The 14,256-nt window shown below is 39.8% G+C and overlaps 1 protein-coding gene and 1 pseudogene across 1 annotated transcript; both read left to right on the forward strand.

The window, feature by feature from the left end:
- Positions 1-2,526: 2,526 nt before the first annotated feature.
- Positions 2,527-5,001, forward strand: LOC104435613 (cytochrome P450 71B10). Its single transcript, XM_018865573.2, is given in 4 exon segments — positions 2,527-2,782; positions 2,785-3,082; positions 3,828-4,170; positions 4,378-5,001. Coding segments are annotated over 4 exon segments (1,521 nt in total).
- Positions 5,002-9,145: 4,144 nt separating this feature from the next.
- Positions 9,146-12,696, forward strand: LOC120290057 (annotated as a pseudogene).
- Positions 12,697-14,256: the final 1,560 nt, after the last annotated feature.

The following is a 14,256-nucleotide window of genomic DNA, read 5'->3' on the forward strand; positions in this document are numbered from 1 at the left end:
CAATCACCGCTGAAAATGAAGAAAGAAGACAGAGAATTTGGGCGCCGAGAGAGAAAAACACCGAGAAAGAGAGAAAGATGGGCGTCGAGAGGATGTAACAACTGCCGAGCGTGAGAGGGAAAAGTGAGGTCTTCGTCGGTTATTTTTGTTGACTTTAAGAGTCAACAATGGGCTGATTCGGTGGCTCTTCGGGCGAGCAGCAGCTGGAGAGGACGTGTCTTCCGCATGCATGAGTTTCGAAGCCTGCTGGCCGAAGAAGGATAGGAGCGCGCGCACGTCAACAGTCCAAATTTCGTGGCAGCAGTGGACGGGGACAACTCCATGTTTCCGTGTCTTTGCATGGGAAGTTCTTTCCCTTCGTCCACGACACCTGCTGCTTCATGCACTTACGTGCCCATCATTTAGTTGACTGCCCGATTCAACTAAATGGGGTCCAAATGGCTGTCGATGGGAGAAGCAATTTGGTGCGGCGTGTCTTCGGATGCTGCATGAAGAAGGACCGGTTCGTGAAGGCTGCATGGGTCAACAATTTCCTCTTGGTTGACTGGTTAAACAAAGGAAAAGACGTGGCCGTGGGTTCCTTGTTTCTGCATGCACATGGACTGAAGAATTCTCGGTCCCTTGCCTTGTGCACGCACGCGTGAGAGACAACGGACGTCTTCACGAAAAATGGCTTGGCAACGTGTTAGTTGGAAAGAATCTTGGTCTCGCAGATGGTGTTACGTAAGAAGATTTTCGACGAGACGATAAGATATATGAAAATCAGATCGTCTCGACGTGGCAAAGACATGACCACGAGGGTATGTCATAAGACCATCACGAAACGTGATGTCTCGGTCTGGCGATGGTGATGAAATGGGGTCGTAAGTGGTGCCAATGACGTAATCCGATGATAAATTCGTCAACCCGTCTCAGACAGTTACATATTTGAGGTCTGGCGAAATTCGGATGTCACAAAGTGAACGAAGACCCGAGCCTGAAAATCGTTGAGAAGGTGCTCTTGGCGCGCGCCGCAAAGCTTGCCTCCATGCCGCCGGGTGTCGACATGTCGGAGGAGGACGACGATAGGCCTCGAGGACTGAATTTGGTTGCCTCCTTGCATTGAGCTGGCGGGGCTCGCCCTCGCCGGCCATGGGCGAGGCTCGCTGCCCAGGCTCAAGGGCGGCCTCGCGCCAAGGCAGGTGAGGCTCGCCTTGGCTAGATCTCGGCAAGGGCGAGCCTTGTTGCCCGGTGCAAGGTCACTCTCGCAGCCATTGGCGAGGTGGCCGGCGAGGTCGAGCCAGGCGACGAGGTCTGGCGACCGACTGGAGGAAGAAGATGAGAAGAAAAAAAGAAAAGAAAAATTCAAAAATATTAAAATATTATTAAAAGTAGTCCATGTCAGCATCGGTCAGGCCACGTAAGCCGACTGGCGTCTAGTCAGCAAATTCTGACTAAAATTGGCTAGAAATGATTGAAGTTGCACAATGTAAAAATGTTTAGGACTAAATCAGTACTAAAAAAAGGTTTAGGACTAAATCAGCACAAATACAAAAGGTTTAGGACTTTTTTGGCACCGATATACTTGAAAACCTTCATAATTAATTAGGACTAACAACTCTCGGTGCAAAAAAAAAACTTTCGATTACATAGCATAAATTTTCATTGGCAGCCCACCAAAGTGATATCTCAAACAATCGTTTAGCGTAGGTAACCTTTATGAAAGTGATATAACATTCAAGTAATCTAATGAAAATTCTCGGCCTTTTTCCATTGAGTTCAAAGCAAGACTTTTCATAAGGCCATGCATGAAAAGAAATCATTTGAGAAATTCGATGAATGAGAACCGCGGTACAATATCTAGTTTCACAAATTCAATGCGTGTACAAATTGTTTTTAATAATGCAAGGTATACAAGGCCAAACTCAAGCCTGTAGTTGATGCGAATCAAGTTTGAGTAGCATGAATGTAAATTGTTTCATGTTGAGAAAATTATCCATCCATGATAATATATCGGTAAAATAAGACAAGATGAGAAATATGTTGACTCTTTCAAATAATCTCCTTTGTGTCCATTGACAATTTCTTGTTATCCTGACTATCACGGCAAAGCAATGAGCTTTATTGGAATTTTCTTAACAAAATTGAAGATGGTAGATGTTTTTAAGTTTCCTTTATAATTGGAGAAGTCAAGCATGTCAAACACACGCCCTTTACTTTTTGAGGCCCCTTGGTAACTAATAATGTTGAAACAACTTGAAAATCTTTAGGATGAAGCTGTAGATTCCAATTAGGAATCAATATCTTCTTGAACATCAACATGTTATGAATCGGTCATATTATGCAAGAAGTGATCATCATGGATTCATCCACCATTTTTGTCTGTGGATAATCAGAGAAAAATCGTCACTACAGACAGATCAGAAAAGTCTATGTATCAATTCCAAGAGTTGATTCTTCAGCATCCATTTTGTATATAACACTACTCAACCACGCCAAATTAACTCAACATTTTAAGTATTCTTACTGCACATAACCATCCCGACAATGGCTCTTCACATCCTCTTCACGTGGCTTGCTGTTTCCCTTCCTCTCCTCCTTTTCCTCCTCTCAGTGAAAAACTTCAATAACAAAAAGAAGAACCTCCCTCCAGGGCCTCCACCACTCCCCATCATAGGCAACCTCCACCAACTCGGCCATTTGCCTCATCAGTCTCTGTGGAAACTCTCCAGACGGTATGGCCCCGTCATGTTCATCCGCCTCGGTGGTGTCCCTACCATCGTAACGTCCTCCCCTGAAGCCGCCAGGAGGTCCTCAAGACCCATGACCTCGATTGTTGCAATCGCCCACGGCTGGTCGGCACAGGACGCCTCACCTATGACTCCCTCGATATGGCCTTCGTGGAGTATGGCGATTACTGGAGGGAGGTAAGGAAGTTGTGTGTGCTCGAGTTGTTCAGTGCAAAGCGAGTCCACTCCTTCCGATACATCAGGGAGGAGGAGGTGGGATCTATGATCGAGTCGATTGCAAAATCAGCAGAGAGTGGAACTCCGATTAATATGAGCGAGAAGTTCATGGCTCTGACGGCTAACTTCACTTGCAGGTAGGGCATAGTAGTGTAGTTGAGGAGTCCAGTCGACTAAGTTATCCATTTAATTATATTGATTCATCGTTAGGTAGGGCATCCATCGACTCAATAACATTTCATGTGTATTAAGTAATGATCACGCGACCATATAAACAGCCAATTAATGAAAGAAAATGGATTGATAAATTTTAACGTAGAAAGAGAGGCATGCGTCGACAATTTATATACTTATGTCTCTCATCACTCATCACAAGGAAGTAGGAGATATGGCCATGGTGAAAAGCATGGACAACTTGTTTGATGCCGAGCAATCGCCTAAGTGCTAGCAATTGGTTGAAAATGAATATATTGTAAATTCGTAAAATTCATATCTAGTCGGGCTTTATTACTCTGAATTCATAACAAACTGTTTTTTAACTTTTAACTAACCCGCATATAAACTCAACCCTCTAAATTTGAATAAAAAGTTGGCTCTTTAACCCATTTTGCCATCGTTAATCACTACTCGAATTCTTCAGGGTTCGACAACATATTGAGCCTCGTTCTTTAAACTCAAGCTCAACTTGACGATGAGTTCTACGTTCGAACTTGACTATGTTTAATTAGATTCGATCAGTGTTACAAGCTAGGCCATTATTTGGCTATTATCAACTTCAGCTTTGATTCAAGTCACTGCTCCAAACGGAAGTTTGTCAAGCCTGAGAGCGAAGCATGAATCGCTCACTAGAAACTCTGACTTGTTTGCACACCTTGCATGCAGGGTTGCGTTTGGGAAGGCATTTCACGGGATGGAGTTCGAAAACGGAAGGTTCATGCATATGATTCACGAGGCAGTGGCGATGTTGGGAAGCTTCTCGGCATCTGATTATTTCCCTCAATTCGGCTGGATCGTGGACAGGTTCACGGGTCTCCATTCGAGGTTGGAGAAGAGCTTTCGCAATTTGGACGTTTTCTATCAGAAGGTGATCGAAGAGCATCGGAATGCAAATAAGAGCAACGAGGAAGAGGTAGACATTGTCGATTTGCTGCTGAAGATGGAGAAAGATCAGACTGAGCTCGCCGGGGTCCGGCTGAAGGAAGAAAATATCAAGGCCATCTTGATGGTACATCATACAATCCCTACGTATTACCTAATGTAGATCATATACACAATCGAGAAGCAAAATCGAAGGTTCAATATATTGCAGGATATAATTTAAGAACTCCTTAAATGAATACACAGTGTTTGTCGGGTATAAATGATATCATGGCAAAAATTGATCTATATGTCTTTTTTTTTTTGTGAATCATGACTTCATGGTCGTTATCACGATATATTTCTAGGAGGGGTGGACACCGGTGCAGTCGTCATGGACTGGACAATGGCCGAGCTCGTCAGGAACCCAAGGGCGATGCGAAAAGCTCAAGAAGAGATCCGGAGTTGCGTTGGAAACAAGAAATGGGTCGTAGAAGATGACCTTAGCAAACTCAAATATCTCAAGTTAGTACTCAAAGAAGTGATGAGGCTGCACCCTCCAGGTGCACTACTCCTTCCAAGGGAAACCATGGACCATTTCAAGCTATTTGGCTACGATGTTGACCCAAAGAGTCGTGTCCTGGTGAATGTATGGGACATCGGGCGAGACCCAGGCCTGTGGGAGCGCCCGGAGGAGTTCGTGCCGGCGAGGTTCGAGGAAAGTCCAATTGATTATAAGGGGAATCATTTCGAGTTGTTACCATTTGGGGCGGGGCGGAGGGGATGCCCTGGGATGTCAATGGCCATGGCAACGATCGAGCTGGCGCTTGCCAATGTCTTGCACTCCTTCGATTGGCAATTGCCGGAGGGAATGACAGAGGGAGACGTGAGCATGGAAGAAGGGGCTGGACTAGCCGTGTTCAAGAAAGTACCTCTCACTCTGTTGCCGGTGAAAGCGTCGCGTGAAATGGATGCATAACAAAATCGTTGTTAAATGAAAGCCATCATGTCTCACAACGTTTTATACTTAATTATGATTAAGCATCTTAAAGTTGTACGGTACAATGTTCTAGCACACAATAACTCCATATATATATATATGTATGTATGTATGTATTTATGTATGTATGTATAAAATAAGACTCTTTGAGTGTATTGCTTGTAAGCCAATTAATAAACAGACCCATTTGAGGAATTTTGTGCATTGTGACTATTGAAGAGAGATCATCAGTTAAGCGAGTCACTTGTGAATTAACAAATTGCATCTGTATCCCAAGCGTGCAAATTACTTTGACTCTTAAAAGTCTTTTACATGCATGGGGTGATTCAACATTTTTTTTTCTTTTTGGTTTTAATATTTTCAAATAAAAGGGTAATGCCCCTCGTCGAGATGAGCTGTAGCGTGTCACTAGAAATTCAGTCATTCGAGAATACTAATATAGCTTTATTCATTTCAAGCATACTCGTAATAAATTGAAGTAATCTGCCAAAACATAGGCACTTTCAAATTAAATATAGCTTACCAACACTGCGTATTTATTAGTTTTTTTTTTTTTTTTGGGTAAGAAGTAAATCTATTAAAAGAAAAACACTGTCAAACTGAAAAGAGGATGTATTGCAAATCATAGCATAAAAAATGTCATGCAATTTTAATGAGACTTCTTGCCTTTTAAGTTTTAAGATCCGAACTCCAAAAGGTGATGATCATAGCCCTTCCTCTAGGTTGCGTTTGGTTGTTAGGAAAAATTTAGGATAGAATAAAATTTATTTTATTTTACATTTGGTGTCCACTCAAGATAGGATAAAGTTAAATATAAGGAGGATATAGACCAGATAAAATTATTTCATATGAGAGATGGGATAATGATGAATAGTATTTCTAATATCTATAATAAGAATTTTTTTCTCAAATAACAAATTTCTTAAATTAACAAATTAAAATTATATTTCAATATAAATAATATTTTTTTCTCATGTCCCCGTATATACCCTATTGCAATATAATGGAAAATCGCCCTGATCCAATGCAATTAGTCGATTGCTCCAGCAAGATCGGATACATAAGTTGTTTGGCATCTGTATTAAACTTTATGGAATGATAAAATACCATCTAAAGTTTATCTTCTTGAGCAAAGTAGGCATAGATAGTCAAACTATGAGCATGAGCTTAAAAACGGATGAATTTCATGACTCATAAAATAGATTGCAGTTAGTACATCGCCAAAAAGAAGAAAATAATCATGTAAACATGACTAGATATATTCAAAGTTACTGACATTATTAATTAGTTATTAATCACATATGGATGCTAGTAATTTTAGATGTATCAATAGTTATCATTGTATAAAATTGCACCCCTCCATGTAACAGACGTAGACACAAAGTGAAGTACCACATAATAAGTATTGGAGCAAACATTCGGTCAACTTAGATTCTGACAATATATAATAGATCAGAGAATACAATTCAAAACTAATTAAACGTCGGCAGCATAGGATTGCACCCTTCGAATTAATGGACACAATTTATTAGATTAGAAACTAGACTTTAAAAGGAGTTAATATTATATCAGGCTCGCTGATTTAACTCCATAAATCGAAATACTTCAATATTGCTTCGATTTGGACTCCTCTTGTGGTATTCTGTCGTGAGGTATAGGACATTAATGTGAGAAAGAACCTGCTAAATTCATCTTTGGGATCGCTTCTCGTATTATATTTGGCCAAACATTATTTTGGGCCCATCGGAACGAATGCAGAAAATAAGTAGCAATAAGTGGAAAGGTCCTCACCACCACCTTCTAAACAAGTAGTCACTTAGAGGATTTAATGAAGCAAAGCAGATATTACATATATACATAAACCTCACATGTGTAGATTGGTCCACCCAAAGATAATTCTCGTGATGAACAAAATTGCAATATTTCATTTCTAGTAGCTGGGGGATCAACATTAACCGATCAAAGGTGTGTGCTCATAATCACGACTTGTACATAGAAATTTGCCTTTAGGTTGGACCAAATCGAGGTGCATCTCTATTGAGGATAGTTAGGATATTGGACTTTAGCCATGATGATTCAAAGTCATGTGGACAAATCTTCGGCTAATCACAATTTGATGCTCGCGGATTAAGTGATATGTGGTGCTCTATCAACTCTGTCCTTGTAAGTACCTACCACACGGGTTTTGACGTTACCCTAGTCCTTCGTCTTGTAATATACCTCCGAGTCTTTTGTTGAACAAGGTTTGAGGTTCATGACTTTTCTCTTTGGGTGGCTAAACCTATTTTGAACCACCATAGGCATGGACGAGGGAATCAATAGTTATATAATTTGATCAATGATTGAAATGAATCTAGTAGTTATGTGGACCGGAGTCTTAACTATATTCACCCACTGTCATGACCTTAAAAAGGGATATAATTCATGTCCCATAAACTGATTGTAGTCACAACATTATTAAAATAATAAAATAAATAATTACAATTATGTAAACACTGTCGAATAAATTCAAAGTTCATTGCATTATTATGAAGTCACATATATATATGCTAATGTTATCAATAGTCATTATCTTATACGAAATCTCACAGTTGCATGAATCAATTATGGAGTACGTTAAAATTCTTTATCAACTAGTTGGAGAAATTACATGTTATTCATATGGGTCTTGAGAAGCCAACAAAAGTACGCTTCTTTCTTCTTGTATACAAGTATGTTGTCATTTGTTTAATAACTTTTTATTTTATTTTATGGTTCAACATTTTACTGACAACACCTTTTTTCGTTTAAATTATTTAATGATATGTATAATTACGTAGATTTGTCAAAAAGAAGGGTATGGCAAGACAATCCTAACAGCTCCCTCTAGGCATCATCACAAGGGTCGCACCTTGACTACAAAAAGTTCAATTTGAATTGTAACTATTCTGCACCCCTTGTAATTCAAGTGTTCGATGTTGGTGAGTTGATCACCACAACTTCACCAATATATTATCAATCAAATTTATCCATGCAAAGTATGCCGTAGCAAGATAATGCAGCAAAAACTGTTTAATCATTCATTTTATTTAATTAGTTATTATTATATCATTAAAATCCGATAGTCAAAATTATGTAGGGAACTGCTTTCGTTTTAAGCTGGAGGCAACATGAAAACCACCCCATTGATATTTTGGTGAAAAGGCACCAGTGGTCCAAGTACTTTTTCTGAGAAATTCGATGCCGTCTCTTTACCCTTCTACTTTTTCCAAATGATCCCTTTACTTTTTAAAAAAGTTTCGCAGTCAGCCCTTTGGTTAATCTTGACCGCTGGAGGATACAGTTGACAGCTGAAAAGCGGAGGTGGCGACGTGAGAACATGTCTCAAAATTTTTCAAGTTGGAACTTAACTCGATTAAGTCTTTAAGAAGCTCAATCTCCATGTTAGTAATCCGACTAAGACTTCCACCAATGACAATTATCGTATTGATTTTTTTTTTATGATTAATATAGGAATTTTCGGATGTCACGTAATGCACCCTCCAAGCTCAATTTTACAAATTCTAACTTAACTCGATAAAGTTCTTAAGAAACTGGACCTTGAGTTCACTTGATTTTATAGGTCAATAAATTGTACTTCAAACTCGAACCCGAGCTTGAATTTTGAGAGGAACACTATAATTGAGAACCAAAGATATTTTATTTAGTCATATTTAAGTATATAATTGCTCGAAAAGGTTCACTTAGCCGATCCAACTTCTACAGTGATTAGAGAGAATATGTACATTTTGTACGCTCTATTTTCAGCCAAAAGAAAAAGTTAGAAAAAGTTAGTCTGAAGCTAGTAGCTAGCTTCGATTCAGCGAAGGTTGACCTCTATGAATGAGGGCCTTGAGGCTTTTCTTTTCACCGGTGAAGACAAACACCATTGGTTAGATCTTCAGCGTCAGTTATTCTTGCGAACAACTTATCTTCGTGTGTTTGTCCTGTCATATTTTCAAAAGCATACCTTTTTTTTTTTTGTCTTAGTGGATAATCATAAAAGAATCATCCTCAGCATCCACTTTGTATATAACACGACTTAACCTCGCCAAACTAACTCAACGATTCAAGTATTTGCACTGCACACGACCGTCCCCCGACAATGGCTCTTCACATCTTCTTCACATGGCTTTCTCTTTCGCTTCCTCTCCTCCTCCTCCTCCTCCTCTCAGTGAAAAACTTCAACGATATAAAGAAGAATCTCCCACCAGGGCCTCCATCTTGATATTGCTAGTATGAGTACCTAGAGGGGGGTGAATAGGTGCCTAAACAATTTATCGATATACGGAAGCGATTCTTAACATATGATAGAAAGTAAATTCTCTCTTAATTAACAAAATGAAATACGATTGAGGTAGAGAGAGTGAGGAAGAGAAAATTGAACACAGGATTTATAGTGGTTCGGCTTATTCCAAGCCTACGTCCACTCTTCCGCACTGACAACCCACCGGCTGGATTTCACTATGATCAAAAGAGAAGTTACAGTACAGCTTTGCCTTGATTCCATAGTGTAGATGTTTTACCACACCTCCTCAAGGTCTCTCACAAGTATAGACTCTCTTTTGTATACAAGTATTCGCTCAAAGGATTTATCTAAACAAATAGGAGCTTCAGACTTTGGAATTCTTCTATCACGCACACCTCGAACAACTAAGAACGTCTTCCTTATATACTCCTTTATGCCATCATACCCGTTGGCACTTACCAAAGGAATTCCTCCAATCTACCCGTTGGACGGAATCAATTAGGAAGATTGTTCGAGCTATTAAAGGAACGTGTTGATAGCCCATCAATCATGTTCGCCCATACAATCAGGATCTCGGTTTCCATAAGTAGAACCTTCCAATAATATTTAGACAATCATCGAATCTTCAGTCATTGAATCAATCTTGATCAATCAAGGATTCTTATACGTCTTCTCCAACCACGAGATCTTCTCCAGATGATAAGGTTAAATCCTGAACAAAACATCCAGTTACGGATAACCTTTCTTCAACGGATTAGAGATCGTCAATGAGGATAGACTTTGAGTCTTGAGTCGGCTGTCCGGAAGTCTTCAGACTTTAACTAACGTGAGTCTGCGGACCTTCGACTAGATTGATGGAAACGTTTTGTCAACTTCAAAACACTTCACGAAGATTTCTCCAACACATCTCTCCCCATCATAGGCAACCTCCACCAGCTCGGCCACTTGCCTCACCAGTCTCTGTGGAAACTCTCCAAACGGTATGTCCCCGTCATGCTCATCCGCCTCGGGAGCATCCCCACCGTCGTAGTCTCCTCCCCGAATCTGCCGGGAGGTCCTCAAGACCCACGACCTCGATTGTTGCAGCCGCCCGCGGCTAGTCGGCGTGGGATGCCTCTCCTATGACTACCTCGACATGGCCTTTGTCGAGTACGGCGATTACTGGAGGGAGCTGAGGAAGTTGTATGTACTCGAGTTGTATAGCGCAAAGCGAGTCCAGTCCTTCCGGTATGTCAGAGAAGAGGAGGTGGGGTCTATGATCGAGTCGATTGCGATGTCAGCCAAGAGTAGAACTCCAGTTAATATAAGCGAGAAATTCATGACTCTGACGGCTAACATCACTTGCAGGTAGGATATAGTGGCGCAGTTGAGGAGTCGAGTCGAATAAGTTATCTATTTAATTATATTGATCCATCTTTCTATTATACAATTTTAACAAGTCACACCCAATCCGGTTTGACCCTGACCCAATCATTAGCAGTTTTTCCCTTTAAATATAGAAAACAGCTTATTGTAAAAAAAACTATCTGATTTAAAACAAATTAAACATTGAAAAATTAGTGAATAAGAAATTACTAAAAAAATTTGACGAAACTACGATAACAAGCAAGTTATTTCTCCTGATGAGGGAAATTCGAAAATAAATCTGTTTTTATCTTTCATATGAGTAGGAGTTGTTTCTGGAATGATATTTTGGAAAGTCTAAATAGACGGGCATCACTTATATAAGAAAAAGAAAACTTGATGATTTGGGAATGATTGTGCAATAGAGTATGTAGGAAAGAGGATTTTGACTTTGAATTTGATGAAATTCGTCAGTTACAAACTCTTGATGATCATAAGGAAAAGTGGTTCATCGGGTGCATATAGGATAAGCCCAAATTGCTTTGGCGAGGGCCAGCCGCATTCGTCTAAAGTCCTACATTTATAAACACGTAATAATAATATTTATTCAAACGAGGGTTAATAAATCGGTGCTTAGGGAAATGTATATACCGAGTTAATAAATTTTCAAGTGTATTAAAAGATCACGGGACCATATAAAAGCTAAATTAATGAACAAAAACGAATTGATGAATTTTAATGCGGAAAGAGAAAATGGTGTGTCACAATTGATATAAATGTCTGTAATCGCTCATCACAAGGAAGTAGGAGACATGGCTATGGCGAAAAGCGTGAATGAATTGTTTGACGCTGAGCGCCATAAATTGATCGAAAATGAGTATGATGCTGTGAATCCATAAAATCCATATCTAGTTGGGCTTTGCTACTATGAACCCATAACAACCTATATTTAAAATTTTAACTAACTCACAAGCCGCCAAATGCGAGTTAAAAAGTCGGTCTTTAACCCATTTGCCACCTTTGGTTACTACTTGAATTTTTCGGAGGTATGACAGTATATTGAGTCTATTCTATAAATTTGAGCTCGACTTGACCATGAGTTCTATGTACGAACTTGACTATACTCCATTGGATTCAATCAGACTTACGAGCTGCCCGAATTATTGAGCTATTATCAAGTTCGAACTTGATTCTCCAACTAGAGAAACTCCACTCACATCTGGAAAAGATTTGAACCAAAGCTTGTCTAGCCTGAGAGCCAAGCTTGATCGCTCACGAGAATCTCTGACTTGTTTGCACGCCTTATATGCAGGGTCGCATTTGGAAAGGCGATTCAGGAGACGGAGTTCAAAGAAGGGAGTTTCATGAATATGATTCACGAGGCAGTGGCGATGTTGGAAAGCTTTTCGGCATCTGATTTTTTCCCTCGATTTGGCTGGATTGTGGACAGGTTCACGGGGCTCCATTCGAGGTTGGAGAAGAGCTTTCGCAATTTGGACGTTTTCTATCAGAAGGTGATCGAAGAGCATCGTAATGCGACTAAGAGCCACGAGCAGGAGGACATGGTCGATTTGCTGCTGAAGATGGTGAGGGATCAGACTGAGCTTGCCTATGGTGTCGACCTACTGAGCCGTATCCAGGTGAATGCATGGGGCATCGGGCTGGAACCAAGCCTGCGGGAGTGCCCGAAGGAGTTTGTGCCTGAGAGGTTCGAGGACAGGACGATCGATTACAGAGGGAATCATTTCGAGCTATTGCCATTCGGGGCGGGGCAGAGAGGATGCCCCGGGATGTTGATGGCAATGGCGATGATCGAGCTAGCGCTCGTCAATGTCTTGCATTCCTTCGATTGGGAATTGCCGGAGGGAATGACGGAGGGAGATGTAAGTATGGAAGAAGGGGCTGGCCTAGTCGTGTCCAATAAAGTGCCTCTCTAATGCCGATAAAGGAATCGCATGAAACCGATGCATGATGAAATCGTTGTTAGACGGAACCCATCATATCTCTCACGACCTTTTATATTAATTATAATCAAGCCTCTTAAAGTTATGCTGTACAATGTTCTAGCGTACAATATAAATTTGTGCATTAGGACAGTTGAAGAGAGATCATTAGTTGAGCGAGTCACTTGCGCATTAACATATTGAATTTGTATCCCAAGTGCAAATTACTTTGACAGAAAAGTTTTTTACTTGCATGGGGTAGTTCAACACTGAACATTTTTTTTTTTTTTGGTTGTATTATTTTCGAATAAGAGGGTGATGCTCCTCGTTGAAATGAGCTGTAGTGTGTCATTGGAAAGTTCTGTCGTTCAAGAATAGCAATATAGCTTTTATTCATTTCAAGCATACTCGTAATTAGTAGAAATAATTCCCTAAAACATAGGCACTTTTCAAATTAAAAACAAATTTCGACCAAATAAAAATTAAAAACAAATTTACTGACACTGCGTACTAGTTTTTTTTTATTTTTACAAGAAATAAATCTAGTAAAAGAAAAACAATCTCTCAAACAGAAAAGAGGATGAATTTGCAGATTTTAGCATAAACAAATGGTCATTTAATTTTAATGAGACTTCTTGCCTTTTAAGATGCGAAGTCTAAATTATAAATTAACATTAGTGAATGTGATTGTCGAATTGAAGGGTTGAAAAATTTTGGTTAGTAGTGACTGGTCAGTTAGGCCTTTTATTTATTTATTTATTTATGTCAACTATTCCTCTGGGAGTTACTATAAGAAATTTCACACCCACTATAAAATGTTTGGCTTGGGTTATAATTACTCAGTCCATATATAGGTGTAGAGCCCATCATCACAACCCCAACCACATATTAGAAGGTAGGAAGTCTCTTCAAGTATGGTAGCAAAGGTCCATACCCTCGATTTCCAGAGAAATACTACTCTTTCATTTGGCCAAACAAGATTGGTATTACTTGACTTGCACAAGCTAATGGTGGAAAATCATGTTGAGAAAAAGTAGTTACGAATTCTAGAGAAGTTTTAGAGTTCCAGCAGAGATGACTTTGTTAATGTAACCTTCAAGAGCCTCATGTCCCCATATATACCCGACGGCGATATAATGGGAAATTGCCCTAATTCAATGTGATTAGTGGATTGCTCTAACATGATTAGATGTAAAATTCGTTAGCATCACTATTATACTTCATGCAACGATAAAATGCCAGACGGAGTTTTTCTTCATGAGGAAAGGGGGCATAAATAGTCAAATAATGGATAAAAGATACTTGGGAGATGCTGACTGTTTACTAAGTAATAATCAATCGATATATAGCAAGGCTAGTACAGATTTGAGCGACGTCTCCCTGGCCCTTGCGTGGGGCCAACGAGACTCGCTTGGATTTGGGCAATGCCGGTCCTTGTTGATGACCTTCGTTGGCCCCTCCAGTGATGAGTGGCAGTGGTGGTGCCCCATTGGTGAGGCCCTGCCATTTTTTTTTTCTGAGTTTATCTTTTAAAAATAAAATTTAAGTTTTTTTTCTAAATTTTTTAAATCTAATTTAAATAAGATTTGGAGAAGAAAATAATAAAAAATGTCACATATGAGAGATAAATTGATTTAAAAATTCAATGTTGGCATTTTCCATTAGACAAATTGACGACGT

This window comes from Eucalyptus grandis, chromosome 2 (assembly GCF_016545825.1).
Source record: "Eucalyptus grandis isolate ANBG69807.140 chromosome 2, ASM1654582v1, whole genome shotgun sequence".
Classification (NCBI taxonomy): Eukaryota; Viridiplantae; Streptophyta; class Magnoliopsida; order Myrtales; family Myrtaceae; genus Eucalyptus; species Eucalyptus grandis.